Source organism: Cheilinus undulatus, linkage group 21 (assembly GCF_018320785.1).
Source record: "Cheilinus undulatus linkage group 21, ASM1832078v1, whole genome shotgun sequence".
Classification (NCBI taxonomy): Eukaryota; Metazoa; Chordata; class Actinopteri; order Labriformes; family Labridae; genus Cheilinus; species Cheilinus undulatus.
The window spans coordinates 25,123,277-25,136,575 of NC_054885.1; the positions used below are offsets into that span (position 1 = coordinate 25,123,277).

The following is a 13,299-nucleotide window of genomic DNA, read 5'->3' on the forward strand; positions in this document are numbered from 1 at the left end:
TGCGAGCCACAACAGAAGCTGGGAATGTAAGGTAGATAATAAAAAAGTTAATCAAGGCCCGAGCACCGCCCCGACCTCGGAGCGAGGACCCTATTGTATTTTGTTTGTCCAAAAAATTATTATTATTCCGACACTTCATGCTTGATTTTGGGGCCCTTAAACCCCCGAAAAAATCCTGGAGTTTTGCTCATCTCATCAGGACCCGCGAAAAATTTCATATTCTGGTGCTGCAAGATTTTGTCCTCCAAAAACGGCCGCTAGGGGGCACCAAAACCAACAAATCAGGAGCCTTGCCCACAAGTTTGTCTGACATGCAGACAAAAAAAATCCTCTTGGAGCCATCCTCTCAAATGCACAGGAAGGGATATGATCAGCAAAAACTGGCCATTTTTGCCCATTTTTGGCAAATTCACAGTACTCGCATTTGAATGAACTCCGCCTAGAGGATTTTCTGATTAACTCCAGAGTGGTTTCTCCTGAAAGTAGACAAGATGGAGATTGTAAGTTGTACAAACGGTGAGTTTTTGACTGAGGGCTGGTTGTAAGGCGCCAAACTTTGACAAGCACTTTTTTCACCATTTTTCTCCAAAAAAAATGGTGTAAAAACAACAATTATTGTCCATAATTTTTGAGCGCTTACACCAATCATCACCAAACTTCTCACAGATGATCACCCATAGAGGTTCTATCAAATCATGCACCAACATCAGAAATCAATAACTCCACCCCCTTGTGACATCACAATATTGAATTCAGCACTTTTTCCACTTTTCTCACTTTAAAAATTAACCAAAAATACACCTTTAAACTTAGGCAGATGATCTTTGGTCTGCACATGTATCATGATCCCACCTACAAAAATCCTCTCAGACCCATGCCAAAATCCCAACAGGAAATCCACCAGCTTCATTGCAATTTCACAATAAAACTTTTTTTTTGACTCTCCCAAAATGGTTTAACAGTCATAGCTCTGGAACACATTGTTGTATCTTACACAAATTTCATGTGCTTGATAACAGTCCAGGCAAGAACATGTTCATGTTTTAAAATTTTAAAAAATCTTATAGCACCCCCTATGGCAACAGAAAGTAACTTTCACATTCCAGTTCCTACAATGGTCCTGAATACAACCATGTATCAATATCATCTTTTTGTCACAGCGCCCCTTTCTGCCAAGTGAACATTTACACCATTGATTTTTCATGTCTGTTTTATGGGTTGCCACAAAAAAAAATCACCAAAAATGCACCATTCATCCTAGGCCTATGATTTTCGCTCTGCATAAGGGTCATCATCAGAGCTACAAAAAAGCCATTTGGACCCATGCCAAAATCCCAACAGGAAGTCCACCAGCTCTGCCCCAATTTCTAAATAAGGCAATGTCTTGGACAATCAAAAAATGAAAACTGATGTAACTTTGGGGGATATCATTCTGTGGTCTTCAAATCGTTATGGCAACACGACAGTATCGCATTGAACACGCCCACATGAAAACGGCTCATCGTGGCGCCCCCTACTGCCAACAGGGAGTGATACAAATGGGTAATTTCTGGATTATTCTTACTGTGTTGAACCTATCATGCACTGATTTTGACCTGAACTCCTCACTATTGTCCCAACATGGACATGCTTCATTCCCGGATGACCCAGTGGCCATGGCGGCCATTTTGATCCTTCGCCACGAGACAGGAAGTGGGTGTAACTGTCATATGAACCACCTGATTGCCTTAAAATTTCACATGTATGACCAGGGTCTGCCTCTCTACAAATTTCAGTAAATGGTCCGTCCCTCATCACCTCTACATGTCCACCTCCACCTTTGACATACTGCCACTTACTGTTGAGGGGAAGTACTACATCATGTACAAAGTGCACCATGCTGAATTTTTTTAACGTCATGACGCTCAAATAAGGATCGCCCTGGTCCGTTTGCTGTGCTGCAGCACACAGCACGTGTTCGACTACACCCCGCTATTGCCACTGAGTGGAGGCTGCGCCACACCCCAAGTTGCACTGGGGTGCGAGGGCCCTCCAGTGCTGCTTGCAGCCCTAGTCTGTCGTTGAAATGATATTAAACTGTGAATTAGCGGATGATTATGAGGTTAATGGGATACAAATGTCTGTATAGTATCAGAAGAAACAATCTGTCACTGATAATGAGCATATATTTATTTTATTTATCACTGACATCAGGCTAAAACCTTGTATCTCAATTTTTCATGATTTAATTTGTTTTTATAAATCAATGCTATTGGTCAACCTTTACATCTGCCAGTGCTTTTAACTAATTTTAAAGCAATAGCCTATAATATGTCAAAAGATATTTTTTTCATTCCCTGAAAAGTGGTCATTTTGGAGATACCAGTCTTTGGCCCAACACCAGCATTATGAAAGTTCCACCTGGCCTAAAGAATTTTTACGATATTACAGTGTGCTGAGTTTGAGCTCTGAGATGCTTTTAAAAGAAAATGATGAATTATGTTTGGCTATTTGGGTGTTTATATCTCAAACTGGGGCATTTACTAGAGTTCTGTGACTTTATTAACATAAAAGAGATACTTTCCACTCATTATTAATTCTTTAGTTTAGATAGATAAACTTTATTGTCTGAGAAGTGACAGAAATTTTTCTTTGACAAGGCTCAAACAACACATAAGAAAACATATTTAAAATCACATTTAAGAACACATTCAAAACCCAAAACAGTCAAAATTGGGGGTTAAGGGGGAGGGGCCTGATATTGGTCTTTGCCCTTGGACTCCAAATGACTAAAACCAGCCCTGCCTCACACCTGCACCTCTCCAGACACATTGTTTCACCCTGCCTCATTTTGAAACTTTAGTTTTAATTTTTCTGCTCTTTTGACACAATTTATGATCATTAGTGCATTAAAGATCAAATAAAACACCCACGTTTGGACAACTTTCACTAGATATCAGATATTACGTTGTCTCCACGTGTGATCCGTAATCCGTGTGTGTTATGCTCGTTAATGATGCACATTGGCACAGTTGTCATAAGATATGGGTGTGAGAGAGCATTGGCAGTGGAAGTGGCTGGAGAAAAAGTTAAAATGAGGAAATGGGAAGCTTCAGTTTGAATACAAGACAGCAAACTTCAATGAATGAGCTTACTGAAGAGACGCAACACCGGCGGACTTCCTCTGATCTCTTCTCTTACACTTGCTCCTCCGTCGAGCACATCTGATGGTAAAAATATACGGATTTAAAATAATAAACATTTAAATTTGGAAGTTAAATCCTGTCTTCTTTGTGTGGGTAACAGATTTACTGATGTGACCTACTGTGAATCTTTATTGATGATGCTGTTTACCTTCATAAAGGGTTTTAGTTAAAGGTACAGTGTGTAGAATTTGGCTGCATTTCGCCGAACAGAAATTGTGTACATGGGATACAATGTTTATATATCTATGTGAGGTATGTTAAAATAAGTGCACAATCATCCCCTTTAAACTTTCGTTTTCTTTTTACAAAATTAGAAAAAAGCTTTTTAAGTTTACATTACCGCAGGTCGCCCTCACGGAGGCGGACATAACGAACCGCCATGTTGTCTACGGCAATGTTTTGGGGACAGAAAGAGTGAACTGCTATTTTTAAATACGAACCTACCCGCCGGTCCTGAAAGCTACCTGGAAGGCAGGTGGAGAAGAAGACTGACCTATAATCCAAAAAAATAATGGTTACAAAAATGAACGAATACACCCTCACCTCGTGACTGCTGTAAATGATGTCTGGCTCACGATCCTTTTTGGCCTTCACAGGCTCTTGTCGCTTAGTGATGTGACGTTTTGGTAACAGATCGGCTCATTCTAAAATCTGAACGCTAGATGTCGCTAAAATGCCAAATTCTACACATTGTACCTTTTAAGGTTTTTTTTTCCAAGTAAGCCTTAAAAGAGCTGCAGCTGGTCACTAAAGAGCCACATGCGGCTTGAGAGCCACGGGTTGAGTATCACTGTTCTAACACTTAATCAGTAAACTGAGCTACATTAGGACAGTCTATGGCACATCCCCGCCTCCCTGATTTAATATGAGAAATGATCATCACTAGGGGTGTAAAGGTACGCATATTCGTACCGTACCAATTCAGTACGGGCCTCTCAGTATGGTACAGACGTGTACCGAATGAATACATGTGGAACGAAGCTCAAACACAGACAGAAAACTCTCTCTCTCTCTCTCTCTCTCTCTCTATATATATATATATATATATATATTTTTTTTTTTTTTTTTTTTTTTAATCACTGAAGAACTTTTGGAAGGAGGTTGTTGCATTATTTAGAATTTAAATGTAATTTATTCAGCCTATTTATTTTAATACAATTTCAAAAATTAAAAATTTACTTTTATTTATTCGCTTCAACTACTGTACTGAAAACATACAGAACCGTGACTTCAAAACCAAGGTATGTACCGAACTGAAATTGTTCTGTACCATTACACCCCTAATCATCAGCTATTATCAATACAATACAATATAATAACTTTTATTTATCCCCGAAGGGAAATTCGTTTGTCTGGAGTCTCATCTGTTTATGGTAGGATGATACATTTGTCATGTAGGATCTTGAAATGTTAAGTAATGTACCATGTGCTTTTAATAATTTGATAGGTGGTCTTTATTTTTCTGTATTTCTGCGTTGTGCTTCAATGGAGAGTTCTGTCCAGTCGTGGTTTAACTTCACAGAAAGCTTATATAAAAAAACATTATGGAGAACTTCAACGCTTAAAGTAACTACCAAGTACTGAAACACTTTACATTCCACATAAAAAGGGATAAAGATGGATCTTAAATGGAGATCCCCGTGCACAGCCCAGGTAGTCAGGTGCCGGTCGGTAGCAGGTCCGAAGTTAACAAAGAAAAATAATCTGCTGCGCACTGAGATAGACTTTACTTAAACTTTATTATGAGCAAACACCACATTTCGCCTGTAGCTTCTTCAGGTTCACCCAGCATAATCAAACGGGCATACACAGGTGTGCTTCATACACATGGTCACGTGACCAATAATCAACCAAATCACTCAGCATAACAACAACCATAGAATATATAATACAACAGAGTTACTGTATTATATATTCTATGGTTGTTGTTATGCTGAGTGATTTGGAGAATAAGAGGAAGAAGCTGCTACAGGTCAAATGTGGTGTTTCGCTCATAATAGTTTAAGTAAAGTCTATCTCAGTGTGCGACAGATTATTTCTCTTTGTTTACAAGGGATAAAGATGGGTTTAAGTGTTTTTAAAAACCTTTCAATGTTTTTAATTGTGTCTCATGTTTCTGCTGCAGTTGCATCACATAGGATTATTAAACTTTATAATTTCTCATTACTGATCTATACCCAGAAAGAATAATTAAAGTGGTTTTAAACTCATGTTGTCTTGGATCACATTACAGCCACTGGTGCATGTTTAACAGTTTGGTTTTAACAGTTTGACAGGAGAAGGCCATACTCTGTGCCAGCTCTGCGCCAGCCAGCTCTGCTGTGCCGTGGTGCTTGAGGATATATGCCTGGTATACATGGGCGCATTCGGCATCTGTCAGTCAGCCGAACATTCTTAACAGTCCTTTGATCACATTCAAATAGTGCTGACAGACGATAAAAAAAATAATCTAATTAATTACAGCCTTTGTTATTAATAAATTACAATTAATCGATTATATGGATAATATGACCCAGACTGCATTACAGGTAGATTTACTGTACAATCATTTTTTTTGTTAATTATATATTTCAATTCATGTAAACGTGATCATATGTAGCCAGTATTTTAATCTGGTCTTCACATTTATACAGTGCATTCACAGTTTACCATGTCTAATCTGCTACTCTATTGACATTTAACATCTTTCTTACCCCTCACACATTCACTGGCTGGAGGTCTACTACTGTTCTCAGTTTGCTTTGCTCTCTGCCCCCTGTTTTAGTCTCTCTGTTTCTTCAATGGTGCTTTGTTTTATTCTCAGAGTTACATTGTTATCCCTTAGGAACAAATTTTCATTAGATGAAAGCGCACGCATCTTGTTAGTGACGTCACAAAAGTTTGTAATGGAAGATAGCAGTAAACAGGAGTAAACCTTGAAATAAGTAAGTCTACACATCAGTAGATGAATTCAGTGTTTTTGGACGTTGTATGTAGGGCTGCAGTAATAGATTCTTTTTGTAGTCGAGTATTCTATCGATTCTTCTGGCGATTAATCGAGTACTCTAATAAGAAATATTGCATATTTTTTAATCAATCACTTTTGTTTTTTCAAGAGAAGTAGAACTAGACAAATGAGAAGAGAAGCTGGGTCCCTTAAATGAACTACTTCTATGTTAAAAATTGGTATTAACAGGTTCTCTAAAGAAAATATATTTTACAAAGTGCAATGAAGTTCTGATGACAGTTTACATTTCTTAAAGTTACAAGGGAAGGAAGTTAAATAATGACATTAGATTATGCTGTATTTATGGTTTTAGGGATCCTTCACCAGGAATTTTTTTGTGTCAACAATTTATTTCTTTCATTGTAGTTTATTTTTATTCTCCAAGTTGTCATTAAAGTAAAGGGACACTTAATCATTTTAAAATCCTCTATTTTATGCATGAATGTAATATTTCACATTATAGCAGAAATAAAGTTCCATCATTCACACAGAGGTCTGACGATGTCTGAACGGTGAACCTTTAGATTATAGGAATATGGACGATTTTTCAAAAGGGTGTTCACTTTCAGTTTTTGCACATTTTTTGTGAGTTCATAAGATAAAAATATGACCTTTTAAGACCATCCACAGACATGAAAAACACATTTTAAGGGATAAAGCTTCTTCTGTGACCTGTTGAATCCTGACTGTATGATGATGAACTTTAACCTACTTTGTCTCTGTCACTCTCTGTGGCAATAAGGTGTTTTTATTTAATTGGTGTTAATTCATTATCAATATAAGTCTTATCAAATCATTCGGGATGCTTAACATTTTGAAAAATACGATGCAATCAAGACGTCAGTGGGCTGAATTTTAGATAATTTATATTTTAATGTATAATGCGTGCACACGGAAAAGAGAGAGAGAGGGAGAGGGGGGCAGCAAAACAGGACTTAAATCATGAAGCCTGATGGTGTTCTGTAAAGCTGTCGGGTCATTCAGAGAAGTTTATGAATTTCCCTGAAGTCTGCAGACACTTGATGAGCGCTGCGAGTCATGCAGACATTATGCTGTCATAATCATGACATGACACCAGTCATTAACATGAATAGGGCTTCATGAATGTTGCCATTAAGTGTCATTAAGTGTCATTCGCTAAATTATGACACCTTAACTGCAAATGTCAAGTTATCGTGATTATGCCCTCTGAAAAAATGTCAACTTTGCGGTTAAGGTGTCATAATTTAGTGAATGACACTTAATGACACTTAATGGCAACAATCATGAAGCCCTATTCGTGTTAGTGGCTGGTGTCGTGTCATGATTATGACAGCATAATGTCAGTCTTATGAATAAAACTTCAAACAAAGTGTTACCAATTATTTGAATGTGTTGCATTAAGTTAACACGTGGGAAAGATGTAATCAGCAGTTTTAACTCTCGTTAATATAGGCTAATAAAAGTAAAATGATTTTAAAAAAAAAAGTACAGCTTTACTCTCTTCAGCTAAAGTTTTTTTAACACCTGTAGAAGTTTTCTATCCTTGGCTCCTGTCTGCCTCTGTTTCTTACTGCCCTGCTGATCAGTTATTAGGATTTAAGGGATTTTGTTTTGATAAATGATCTTCTATACTGATGTGTAGGGTGCATTGTCATGATAAAATATGGAAGTGGAATGTTAACAAAACGATAACTTAACAGTCTGCAGCTCGCTAAGGAGAGAGAGAGGGGGAGAGAGAGAGAGAGGAAAGAGAGAGCGCGGTTACTCATATTGATAGTGTTGATGCATGCATGCGCTATGGTCCGAGATGAGCTTTAAAGCAGGAGAAAAGTTGAGCTCTGTAATGAATCCTTTTCTCGTCTGCAGATAGCAGCCTCAGGTCTACACCGCCACTCGTTAGCTTGTGTTTGTCTGTCTGTGAGTGGCATTAGTGTTTGCATCATTGTGTGAATGACATGAAACCAAAAGTTTCTGCGCAAAGACGCATGACGGACGCACCGATAGACTAGGCCACATGACAGTTATTTCGGGAAAAAAATCTCCCTTTATGTGTAAATCAGCTGTTGAAACAGCATCCAGTTCACACACACTGGCACTAAGAGTTGTGCACAGTTAGATTGAGGTGGAGTTTGTGAGGACGCTAAATTCAACTCAGCAAAATGACTTATTGAGATATCCTACGTGGCTGGAATCAAGCATTCAACAGCTGTCAATATCAGGCCCTGCCATCGGCCTATCTGCTTTTGCATTTTGTGGTAGCCAGTTGCCACAATTTACAGTGCTTATGTATGAGGCCCGCATGGAGATAGAAACCTGGGGCTACAGTACCAACTAACCTGTGCATTCATGTGCTTTTGATCACAGCACACATGAGAAAAAACATGAAAATTGTTGGGGATATTTGAGTGTGCAACATTTTTCTCCTCTGCACAGAGAGGTGGAGAGCAGTGCACAATTGTGCACTAAACCCCCTTAGAGAGAACAGTGATCATGGCTTTTCATAAATAAATGTCTGTCTCAGCTTCATTGTAGTTCTAGATTTAATTCTTTGTCTGGTAATCGGAAGATGGTATTTTTAAACTTAGAATATAACATCACATAACATTTACTTTTTGTTTGAGAAACGCACAGACAACTGTATGAAATGAATACTGCAAGTTGTCCATTTAGCTTAACAAAATGAGGAGAAGCAGCAGCAAGAAACTTGTCCAGAAATCCCAAGGGTGAGAAGAAAGGGTTTAAATACATCTTTTGCTCTGGATAGTAGGTTTAAAAAAAGTCAGCAATGCCATATTGGCAAATAGGAGAAGGTTAGAATGTGCTACCGAATATTGATCTGGGCAAAGGCTTATTAATTGATGTTACAAGGATTTATAGAATGGATGTGAGGCTATTACTGCATGTGCACTTAAATAAGGCAGGCTGTGCTCTTGAAATTAGCAGTAAAATTTGGGTAATAATATAAGATTTGTGGTATTTTAAGCAAATGTTTTTAGTTTATATGTGGTAAAAGATATTTCTGATTAATTTTTCAATTTTCTTTTATTGTTTTTGTCAGATCTTAAGAAGCTTCTTCCCTTCATAAGTCCAGATCCAACTGAGCTGCAGAGAGCTGTTGAGGTGCAACTCCTTCGCAGTGCTGTAAGTGCTATGGAGAGAGCCAGTGAACAGCAACAACCAAAGACCACTTCCAGTCCAGAGTGAGTATTCGTATTTAGACTTGAAAATTTGTTAAAGTCTACTACACTTCTTAACTTGTTATGAGAACAGAAATGCCATTTCTCTGTAGTGATGACATTTTTTATCCATTGTCTTACATTAGCTATACAGTCTCTTATAATAACTGTGCTTTGATGTTGCAGTATATTGGTGCGCTGCCTAAAACAGACAGGGCGTATCTGTATGGGTCCTCTTCGTCTGTGCACCCTCACGCTCTCTGATTCCCTGCCCAGCCTCTCTACCTTGCAGCTTCACTGCACTGCCACCCTTGAGAACACACTCAGTGGACAGGAAGTACGTACACCCATATTTTCAGTATGACTGTATGTAATATGCATATGCACTTGCCTTTCTTTTTCTTGTTTTCATGTAGTATTTACTCTTTTTACACTAAGTCAACAAAGAGATTTTAACTTTGATACTTTTTAGTATCAAATGATTCTGAAACAACAGTGTCCCTAAATTTTACTATTCAATACTCTATTACTCTTTTTCTGTTCTATGAAAGAATACTAAAGCTTTTAGCAGGTCAGCCCTTAAGTCACATTTAAGCCATAGCTGCCTTAGAGAGATGCAGTGGTCATAAGAGAGTAACCCTCATTTCATCATGGTCTGTTTGTGCAGCATTTCCTCTTGCTCCCTGCAAAACACTCCCTTTCTGGTCCGATGCTGTCTCTTTCAAGGGACAGCCACTACACTCCACTCAGAAAGGCACATGTGAATACACACAATATCCAGTCAATTTCAAAATCAAACACCAGTTATAGACTGCCAATTGATTATCTAATCGCTATATTAGCATTATGTAAAAAAAAAAAAAAAAAACTTAGCACAAAAAGTAAGGAAATTTGCGTTTGGTAGGTTATTTCTTTGTTGTAACCAGAGGTGTCAAAAGTATTCACATTCATTACTCAGGTAGAAGTATAGATACTAGGGGTTAAAAAGACTTCTGTAGAAGTTGAAGTAAGTCAACTCAAGCTTTTTACTCAAGTAAAAGTGTAAAAGTACTGGTTTCAAAACTACTTAAAGTATAAAAGTAAAAGTAACGTAAGGGGGGAATGCCATTAAGGACAAATGCTTAGGCCGTGCCACAGGGGCCTATGGTGCACTACCCCACCTCCTCAAAAAAACATTTTTCTAAAGGCCATAATGACTATAATGTTATATTAAAATGTTAATTTTGAAAAATGTGGGATGCACCTGTTTCAGCTGCATTTATGCACATTGAAAATGAACGCATTTAAGTACAGTGCAAATACATTCAAGAACCATATTTTTGTACTACTCAGCATTAACATGTGTTTCATGGAGCGGAAGATATGATGACTAGCTGCCTATAAGTACTGGTCTTCCTGGCTACCAACCTCCTCACTGGTGTTTGTTTGGGACATTTCGCTCAAGTTCCCTTGAGTCTCTGCCACGGACATCTTCGTACTAGGCTACATACGTCTGCTATTTCCTTGCTGGAGTGTGACGTGATTTGTGTCATGTGCGCAGGTGCGAGGGATCACGTACAAACTAATAGGGTGTTGGAATGGTATTATGTTTATACTTCTCATCCAACCACAATCAAATTCACTCTATCCGGATGGCGCGATTTATCTGGATAGGTTTTCTGTTTTATTTTTTTGTGTTTTTTGAATGACGACAAGCCAGAATGAAAACAAGCTGAAATGAAATAGGAGTAACGAGGCTATTTTTAAAATGTAAGGAGTAGAAAGTACAGATAATTGTTTGAAAATGTAAGGAGTAGAAGTACAAAGTAAGCTGAAAAATAATTACTCCATTAAAGTATAGATACCCTAAATTTCTACTTAAGTAAGGCAACGAAATATTTGTACTTTTTTTCTTGAGACCTCTGGTATGTATAGGGATGGGTACCGAATTCGGTACTTTTATAGGCACCGACCGAATTCCATTGGTACTACCCAGTACCGATTCACGTAATATCAAACGGTACCAAGTTTCAGTACCTAAACACATCCTTGACTGCAAGAGAGTGGAAGAGTAGTCAATTTTCTATACCGGACACGAACGGAGCATTGCACACACGTGAGTAATGACGTAGGTAGCTGCTAACTGAATCAACAAAACAAGCATGGCTGATCGGCTACTGCTGTTTTCTGCTCGTTCGCCTCCCCCCCTCTCACTCTCTCGTTGCGAATCCTCACTTTAAACACCATGATTTGCCCATTTATCTTGTGAATATCAACCATGGAAATATATTAGATAAAGGGATACGTTTGTTCGCTCAGTCACCGAACAGACACTGAATTAAGGCACAGTGTGGACTGCCAAGTGACCGCGTCCTAAAACTTGCTCTCCATCTCTCTAACTTGGTGCAGCTGGTGATGTATAAAGCGCTCTGTCAGGGTGGGTTCAGACTGATTTTGAAGGAGTGACAGAGCCACAGGCTCGTCCTCGCTGCTTATTTCATCGCAGAATAAATCAATTTGTCACTTTCTGTTAACTTTTTGCAGTAAATAAAAATATAACATAACGGACCCTGTGCGTGACGTTTATGCTTCTGCATGGACGGTCACAGGATTGACTGATGAGTGAGGAGCAGACTGTTTTTACCAGGGAAAGATGACATCTTAGTTTTGTTGGAAAAAGAACTGCATGAGGAAAGAAGATGTGCAGTACATGTAGTTAATGGTGGAGGAAGTAGTTTGTTTACTTTCATTTGTAATACTTTAATCAGTAAAATTTTATACCTTTATTTATTTAGTTATTTTGACTCCATACTCTATTGTTTATTTGTTTTAAACTTATTCTCCCTCCATGGACCCCAACACATATTTTTCCTAGAGGAGAAATTAGAGGAATAGGAGGTAGTGGGCTGGGTTTTCATTTGTGCAATATAAAGAGAAAAACACTGGGTAGTTATAGTAGGTTTTCCATGTTGGAGTAATATTTAAAAACACTTTTTAAAAACACTGGTATTTGATAGTATTTTAATATTGAAAATTCAGAACTTTTGAGGTTATATTACATTTATAATTGCATATTATTCACACTCGAAAGTACCGAAAATGGGTACCATTTTGTACCGGTATCGGTTCACAGGTACCGGAATCGGTACCATACTGGTTCAAATGAGAAAGGTACCCATCCCTAGGTATGTATGTATATATGTATATATGTATGTCTTGATTTGCAAACCTCCCTGTTGCTACAATTGTCATTCATACCACTCAGAGTACTTCTTGGGTATACTGGGTTGAAACTGGAAGCAGGACGTCATCATAAAAAATGTATAGATTTTGTATAAAATTACAAAATTGTATTTTTTACGCTTCACGTTGGTCCCCATGAGGTCCCCATCAACCGATATGGCTGACGTACAGTGAGCGTATTGCATCACTTCCTGACGCAGTCCACACCTTTAGTTTGCTCTTGATAACCAGCTCCTTGTAGCCATGACCAACCCAGTGGGACCGCTACAACCACTTCACGTTTTGACCAGATTTATTCCACTCAGCGACAGACCCGCTGAGAATAAAGCTGATGCATGGATGCAACTGCTTTCACGAGGGAAAAGCAAGGCATCATGTAGCTGCTTATAAACTCATGAAATGTCTCCTATATTTAAGCCCCCCCTGTTAGCAGCAACATCATTTATACAAACTTCTACAAAGAAGTGACACAATTTATCACATAATAACAAGGGATAGGGATCAACACCTGGGTCCACAAGGACCTTATTATGTATTTTTCATTAAAAAAAAAAAAAAAGAAAATCAGTGACGTTTTGGCGCATCGATACTGCTATTGGGTCTCACAGGCTCCGTGAAGTAACATCATTTAAAGAATATAACTATTGTAAAAACATACATCAGTTCTTGCAAGGGGGGGGATAAACTAAAAAGCACAGTGTTGTGCATCACATTAAACCAGAACGTGGTACCTTGTGGTACTTTTAGC

The 13,299-nt window shown here is 38.3% G+C and overlaps 1 protein-coding gene across 6 annotated transcripts in view; it reads left to right on the forward strand.

Annotated features, from left to right (window-relative positions):
* smg1 (SMG1 nonsense mediated mRNA decay associated PI3K related kinase) overlaps window positions 1-13,299 on the forward strand; it is a 247,249-nt gene that overhangs the window by 115,960 nt on the left and 117,990 nt on the right. For all 6 annotated transcript variants that reach the window (XM_041777927.1, XM_041777929.1, XM_041777930.1 and 3 more), the window contains 2 exons: window positions 9,212-9,353; window positions 9,516-9,666. In XM_041777927.1, the coding sequence (XP_041633861.1) occupies window positions 9,212-9,353; window positions 9,516-9,666 (293 nt within the window). The remainder of the gene's footprint in view (window positions 1-9,211; window positions 9,354-9,515; window positions 9,667-13,299) is intronic.